The 7,497-nt window shown below is 67.2% G+C and overlaps 1 protein-coding gene across 1 annotated transcript; it reads right to left on the bottom strand.

The window, feature by feature from the left end:
• Positions 1–3,451: 3,451 nt before the first annotated feature.
• DLX4 (distal-less homeobox 4) lies at positions 3,452–5,997 on the bottom strand. Its single transcript, XM_032711345.1, has 3 exons — positions 5,721–5,997; positions 4,491–4,684; positions 3,452–3,703 (listed from the first exon to the last, which is right to left on the bottom strand). Exons 1-3 carry the CDS (start codon positions 5,995–5,997, stop codon positions 3,452–3,454), a joined length of 723 nt encoding a protein of 240 aa, XP_032567236.1.
• Between the last annotated feature and the right edge of the window lie 1,500 nt (positions 5,998–7,497).

Below are 7,497 nucleotides of genomic sequence, written 5' to 3'. Positions count from 1 at the left end.
TCCTGTCCCACTCCTCTGTCCCATCCTCAGAGACTTTTCCAGAGGGTCCCTGGGGCTGGGAGTGCCCGGGGGATGCAGGACCCCTTGGCACTTGCCTGGGCACGGCCCCCCCGGGCTGCCTATCCCCCTTTCCTCCTCTCTCATCCCCATCTCCAGCACCCCGGGGGGGGTCCCCACTGGGATCACCTCCAGCTCTTCCAGCCCAGAGGTGGCCAAGACCCCCAGAGCTCCCCAAAAGGGGCTGTGGGATCCAGACATCCCTCCCGGGGCCAAGCTCGGCATCCCAGCACATTCCCAAGACCAGGAGGGGGTCTGGGAGGATTCCCAGAGCGATGGGGACATCATCCCATCACCCCACTCCTCCCAACATCCCTGTCCCGCCCTGGCACAGGGATGGAATGACCCCCCCTCGTTATCCCAGTTATCCCAGTTATCCCAGTTATCCCCGGGTGGGACGGAGCACGGCACCGGGGTGGCAATGCTGTGACACTGGGACACCCACCCCTCCGAGGGGATTTTCCCAGTGGCCACGGGCAGGGTGGGGGCTCAGCTGTGTTTTGGAGCCCCGGTGGGGCCGAGCCGGGGGGTGGCAGTGCCCGTGTGCCCCCGGCATCGCCCACGAGCCCCGGCACAGCCCTCCCAGCGCGGCACGCGGGTCCTGCCCGGTTACAACACGTCCCTTCCAGCCTCTTGCGTCACCCCAGTGCCAGCACAGGGAGCGGGGGCAGCTGCCCACCCACGGCCCGGCCTGGCATCCACCGCGGCCCCGTGCCCTTCCCAGCTCTTGGCTAACCTGGAGCGACGCCGGAGCCACGGCACTGCCGGGGCTCCACTGCTGCTGTTGGCCCCTGGAAAACGGGCCAGGAGTGCTCCTGGGAGGCCTCGGGGTGTCTCTGCTCCCTGGGTGTCCCCATCCGTGTCCGTCACCCTGCTGGGGACGGGGAGGTGACACCAATGGCCCCACGGCCCAGACCTGATTTCCAGGCAGTGTGGGTGAAAGGAGGAACAGGCCCAGGGACACCCCGGTCCCCCAGTGGCATTTCCCCCATCCAGTGGGTTAAACCAGACCAGGATGAATTGGCCTTTCCTGTGTCCCCAGCCAGGGACACTTTTGGCTGGTGGAGAAGGGTGACAACCATGGTCAGCGATGCCAGGCTGGCTGTGCTGCCCCTCCCCTGGGTGCAGAGGGAAGTTGGATCCCCATCCAGCTGGGAAAAGGCAGAACAGCCCCCAAACTCCTTCCTGAGGGCATCCAGGGCCCCCCCATCCATGTCCCCATCCCAGCACGACCTGGGATGGCAGCAGAGACCTGATTCCCATGTGTGCCTAAGGGATTTCCCTACATCCAGGGATGTCCTAACCTGACTCTGCCCCCCTCTCCAGGCAGTGGGGGGTGGGCTGTGGCTCTCCCATGGGTGTGGGGGATGCTGGGATCCCCCCGCAGGGTCCAGGCGCCAGCCGGGCCCCGGAGCCGAGGCTGCTGCCTCCTTCCCTTCCTCCTTCCCTCCTTCCCTCCCACTGCAAGACAGGACCTGTGAGCGGCTCTGGCTGCAGGTCCTTGGCAGCACATCCATCGGGAATGCCGAGCAGGCGCCACGGCCTCTGCCTCCTGCTCCCCCATCCCGAGGGATCCTTCCCTCCTGGCACCGCTGGCTCTGCAGGTCACCCCAAATCTGCAGGGCTGGGATGTGCCCAGCACCCGCCTCCTCCAGGGCAGCATCCTGAGCCTTTCTATCCAGACAGGACCACCAGCCCCCTCCCATGGCTGTGAGTGATTCCCAAAGGAAAGCCACCCCTTCCAGCCCAAGCTCCTGTCCGGGGTAAATCCCACCCAAGGAGTTGGGTTATCCCAGTTCCTGGATGGGAAATTCTCCTATTTTCCAGTGTTGCCACAAAGCAGATCCATCTCCTTCCCTAAAGCCTCAGAGGGGCGGGTGGGCTCCATCAGTCTGGGAAAATCCCACTGGGAACATCATCCACCATGCACCTGGTCCTGGATCACAGTCAGTCCCAGTGTCCCAGGGTGCTGGGGACACATCACCCACGTGCCATCGCTGGGCACAGCTGGGGACAACCATCCTGTGGGATCACTGCCAGCACCCCAAACCTCTTGGCCGAGGGATCTGACCTGGCAGGGTGGCAGGGAATCATGTCCCACCCTGTGGATGCCAGCAGGGACCTGGGGGTCCCCAGTGCCACCACCCCCAGACGTGCCATTCCCAGCTATTGATCCCGACTCCTCAGGTGGGAGCCAAGTGCTGGGAATGACTCCAGCCCTGTGTGATGCTGAAGGTGCAAAACAAACAGAGCTCCCAAAATGGGGTCCCCACGGTGGGAAAGGATCCTTGGAGCAGGGGAATTACAGAGTGGGAATACCTGAGTGAGGATCACGGCGTGTTTGTGCTCAGTGTGGAATCGCTGCCCACCTCAGCAGGGGGAGCCCCAGGGGGGGTCCCAACCCCACCATGGGTGACAAACACTGAGCAGGATCGGGAAAGGTGGGAAATAATGACATGGGAAAAGGAGGAAATCACAAGAATGTATTTTCCAGCCCGGTTCTGGCCTCTGGAAGCACAAAGGGAGGAGGGGAGAGGTTATCCACTGCCAAACCTGCAGCGGGCAATTATCCCCTGCTCCCAAAAAACCCTCACTCCCAGGGCCAGGTATCCACAGGACTGCGGGGGACCCAGGGCAGGAACCCCTGGCCTGTGTCCCCCCACCCTCCTGCTCCCACCCTTATTAAAGGAGACATCTCCAACAGCTCCAAATTGCCTGAAATTGCCCGGGGGAGGTGGCGAGAAGCCCCTCACGGCCCCCTCACGGCCCCACAATTACGGTAATTGTGGCTCCATTCAGGGGAGCACAAACAGCAGGTCCTGCACAGATGGGTGGGGTGGGGGGACACAGCCCCAGCCCCCTGTTCCAGCACCCCCAGCCCCTCTGGGCTGTTTTCCCAGGAGCTCTGAATGTGGGGGTCCCCCGAGGAGCAGGATAGAAGTGTCTCCCCCAAGGCAGGGACACCCCAAAGCAGCGGCGGGTGAGGAGGAGCAGAACCAACCAGAGTTCAGTCTGTTTATAAAGGGGGGCACTTACAATAACGGACACTATATATAAATAAAGCCAGCCTAGGGGGGTCCAGGGACTCCCCAGCCCCTCTTGGGGTCCCCCTGTCCCCTGTCCATGAATGGGGGGACCCAGGGCTGCTGCTGGAGGCCGAGTCCTGTCCCACAGGGGTGGGCGCTCCAGGGCTCTGTGTCACTTCGGACCGTGACAGAGCAGGTGGTCCCCAGGTTCCTGCAAACTGTGGTCACCTTCATCCTCCTCTTCCTCCTTCTCCACTCGCTGGGATCTCCCAGGGCTTCTCTGGGCTTCCCAGTCCTTCAGGGGGTGGCAGCAGAGCATCCCCTCACTGTCCCTCCTGCATCCGGCGGGTGCTGGAGCGGTGGCACCGTCACATCATGGGGGTCCGGGGGATGGTGTCCTGCGGGTGTGGCTGGTACCAGGCTCCAAAGCTGTTGATGTAGCTGCTGGGGGCCAGGGGGGGTCCTTTTCCCGGCACGGGGATGTCCCAGAGCGGGGGGATGTTGGGGGAGCAGGGGGAGAGGGAGGGGGTGGTGTGGAGGTGCTCCCCGTCGGGTGCACTCGAGCCCTGCTTCATGATCTTCTTGTACTTGGAGCGTTTGTTCTGGAACCAGATCTTCACCTGGGGGAGGGGAGAGAGAGGAGTGAGTGGGGAGGATGTGGTCAACACCCCCCTCTAAGCCCCCAGCACCAACAAGGACAGACCCCTCTGCGGGGTCCCCATGCACATCATTTCTGTGAGATAAGCTGGGCTCGGAGCCGCCAGAGACTCCACTCAGGGCAGCGGGAGGAGAACGTGGGAAGAGGCAGAGGGAGCCCAGACAGACGGAGAGCGAGGCAGGAATCCCCACGTCCCCCCCTCTGTGTCTCGGGCTGTGGCGCCCACCAGCCCAGCCGGGTGCCGGGTGCCGGGGCTGGGCTGGGCTGCGCCCGCCGCGCTGGGGTGGTGGCCCCGCTCATTCCTCCCCGCGGTCCCCCCCGCGCTGCCGGCAGGTTCCCACTTGTCTCCTCTTCCCTGGCTTTATGAGCTCGCTTCGCCCCTGGCTCCGGGCTGCACCGCTGCCGCCTGCCTGTCTCTCCCCATCGCCTTCAAAAACCCACTCGCCTCGTCCCACGGCCCGGGGCCGCCCAGCGCCGGGCACGGCCGGGCCGGCAGCCAGGCTCCGGGGCTGGGAAAGTCCCGGTGCCGCTGGGAGGTGCGAGCAGGGGCGCCCCAAACCCGAGCCCTGCGGGCCCACCGGCGCCAGCTCCCCCGCCGCGGCACGGCCCGGCTCGGCACGGCTCCAGCTGCGCCCCGGCGGCGGGACTCGGCCCGGATCCGGAGTCGCTCCGGAGCACGTGGCACATCCCGACGGCCGCGGCCGTCCCCGCTGTCCGTGGGTGTCCTGTCCCGCTCGGCGGGGCCGTACCTGGGTCTGGGTGAGCCCCAGCTGCGCCGCCAGCTCGGCGCGCTCCGGCAGCGCCAGGTACTGGGTCTGCTGGAAGCGCTGGTTGAGCGCCTGGAGCTGGAGGTTGGAGTAGATGGTCCGCGGCTTCCGCAGCTTCTTCCCCTTCCCGCTGATGCGCAGCTCCCCGTTGGGCACGGCCAGGGGCTTCTCATGCTCTTGGGGTGGGAGAGGAGACAGAGTTAAGCCAACATGCTGGTTAAAAAAACACCCCAAACCCCCCAAACCATCCCCCCAAAACAATCATTGTTTGGGGGATGAGGAAGGGGGGAACCTGCTTTGGCTTCGCTGCTTGTTCAAGCCTCGGGGGAAGCCACAGGGACAGAGCAGGAGGAAGGGAGGGATGGGATTATTCATCCAATATCACTATTCATAAAGTCCAAAAGCACATGGGACAAGGACCCTTCTGCCCTGCACCCAGCTGGGGGGGGGGAAGGCAGGGCCCCCCGGGGGGATGGAGGGTGCAACAGGAGGGACTGTCCTGCCCTGGGGCCCTTCCTGTGGGCACACTGGTGGTCCCTAGCTCAGCAGCACATGGAGGGTGTGGGTGAGCTCCGGGCACGGTGTTGAGGGTGTCTGTGCATCCAGGTACCACAGTCACGGCTCCCCTGAGCTGATGGGGGGCCAACAGGGCCCGGGGGGCTCAGCCGGGCTTGGGACCCCTCCTTGGGGCAGCCCTGGGGCCGCTCCTCTCCGGGGTGGCTCAGCTTGCGGGTTCCTGCATCAGCTTTTGGGGAAAACAGTGGGGAACAGGGATGGAACTGGCAGGGAACTGAGATGGGAGTGTGGTGGTGGTGGGGAGAGGGGAGAAATGCCCGGCCTGGGAGGGCACAGCCTGCAGGGGTGGGCAATTGGGGGTCTCGAGGTGCAGGTTATGGGCAGCCGGGGGTCTCTGGTCAGAGGGCAGGGGCAGTGTGGGGCTGATGCTGCCCATGCCCGGGGTTCCTTGAAGCCAAGGGTTTCCGGTGGGTCAAGGCCCTCTGAGGAGAGAGAGGACATCACCCCGGGCCGCGCAGACCCCCCCGCCGTGCCCAGCCCCGCCGTGCCCAGCCCCGCACCGCCGCTGCCCCCATGGGGCGGCGCAGCCCCGGAGCGCTTCCGACGGCTCCGTCCGGGCGCAGCCCCGGCGCTCCCCGCCGGGTGGGTGCCCCGAGTGGGGGGTTCGCGGCGCCGACCCCCCCGCGCCCCCCTTACCTGTGTCCTGTAGCCTGGCGCCGGGGGCCGGGGGGTGTGGGGTGCCGGGGGGCGGGTAGGGCAGGTAGGGACCCCCATGGGGCGGCGGGGGGGCCCCCCCGGGATACGGATAATGCCCGGGCCGGCCGTAGGAGGCGAAGGGCGGCGGGTCGTGCTGGGGGTGCCCGGCGGGGGGGAGGCCGTGTAGCGGGTAGTGCTGGGGGGGGCCGAGCTCCAGGAAGGCGGCTTTGGAGGGGTCGGACCCCAGCAAGCTCTCGGCCACGGAGCTCATGGTCATGGTGCGGGCCGGGCCGGGGCGGGCAGCCCCCGCAGCCCCCGCAGTGCCGCGCCGAGCCCCCGCCGCCCCCCGACGGGCTCCGCGCTGCCGGGGCCCCGAGCCCGGGGATGCCCTGAACGCCCCGCCCCGCCCCGCCCCCCCGCGTGACGCCACGCCCCGGGGCACCCCCTTCACCCCGTGCCCACCCCCCGGGGGTGCAGCCCCCTCTGTGTGTGCGATCCCCTTCGAGGTCGCCCACCACCGCCTGTACCAACGCGACCCCCCCTGGGACTGGGGGGACACCCCGACCCCCCCATGTCCTGGCGGAGCCTCCGCGGGGGTGGGGGGTTGACCCACGTGCGGCGTGATCCGTGTTTAGGGGGGTAACCCCTTCTCAAGGACCCCCCAAACTTCAGGGGCGAAGGAGCAGGACGGTGACTCCCTACACACGCACGACCCCGGGGGGTTCGTCCCCCCCAGGGGGACGCGGGGCAGCCCTGGGGACACACCCCGCGCACGGGGCAGCTGAGGCCGGGGGCGCTCAGCTCATCCACGAGGGACAGACGGACACGGGAAGGACGGACACGCGGGCGCACATCCCGTCCCTGCGCTCAGGGAGGCTGCGGGGGGGGCACCCAGGGTGCCAGACGGGGGTGGGACCCCCCGAGCCACCCCCCGACAGACGGGAGGCCCCTTCCCGGCGTCGGCAGCGCCCGGTCCCCGCGGGGCCCCGCTCCCGTGGCAGGCGATAACCTGCCCGGCCGCTCCCTCCCTGACCCCGGCGGGTGTGCGGGGGGGCCCCGGCCCCCACCCCAGCCAGGGTACAACGGGGGGAAACCCCCCCGGCTGGGGCTGGGGTCTGCCGACACCGCCTTTGGGGACACCAGCGGGCCCGGGGGTGCAATTCGCACTGGGCGGGGTCTGAGCTGCACCGCGGGGTTTGGGGACACTGCGGGGTTTGGGGACACTGCGGGGTTTGGGGACACCGCGGTGACACGGGGGGAGGGAGCGGGGTGGCCCGAGTCGGGCCGTGGCCGCAAGGTCTGTCCCCACTGCCACCCCCGCCGCGGGGTTTGCCCAGGAGGAGCAGCCCCGAGGGAGCAGTGACAGGAGGCCGGGGGTGCTGGCAGGGAGGGTCCCCCGTCCCCACCCTCCCATTAGACCATCTTCAAAACATGTTTCCATCTGGCCATCGGGGCTGAGTCACCCCGAGCTGGGGCCAGCAGCTCTGATATAAATAGCTGAGCTCCTGGGTAACCCCGGGACACGCAGGGACCGTGTCCTGCCCCAGGCTCCCCGGGCAACCCCTCCCCTCGCCCGTTGTAGCTGGTGGCTTCTCTCCCCATCCCCACATCCTCAAACCTTCCCTCATGGCACCATAAGGGTCGTTTCCAGCACAGCCTTAGTGCTGGAATCCCCATGTCTCTCCATCCCAGCACAGCCGTGTCCCCGGGATGATCCTCAGGGATGACATGGACTCAAAATTCAACACGAGCCTTAAATTTGGGCAGAGGGAGAAGC

This window comes from Chiroxiphia lanceolata, chromosome 26 (assembly GCF_009829145.1).
Source record: "Chiroxiphia lanceolata isolate bChiLan1 chromosome 26, bChiLan1.pri, whole genome shotgun sequence".
NCBI lineage: Eukaryota > Metazoa > Chordata > Aves > Passeriformes > Pipridae > Chiroxiphia > Chiroxiphia lanceolata.
Note: the sequence above shows the minus strand (reverse complement) of the source record. Positions and strands in the feature narration are given on the sequence as shown.

Excerpts from the sequence above, each read along its gene's own strand:
- DLX4 (XM_032711345.1), bottom strand. The coding sequence starts at position 5,997 with ATGACCATGAGCTCCGTGGCCGAGAGCTTGCTGGGGTCCGACCCCTCC. Across the intron at positions 4,685-5,720 it reads CGCCAGGCTACAGGACACAG|AGCATGAGAAGCCCCTGGCC; the intron begins GTAAGGGGGGCG and ends TCCCACCCCAAG. Across the intron at positions 3,704-4,490 it reads TGGGGCTCACCCAGACCCAG|GTGAAGATCTGGTTCCAGAA; the intron begins GTACGGCCCCGC and ends CCCCTCCCCCAG.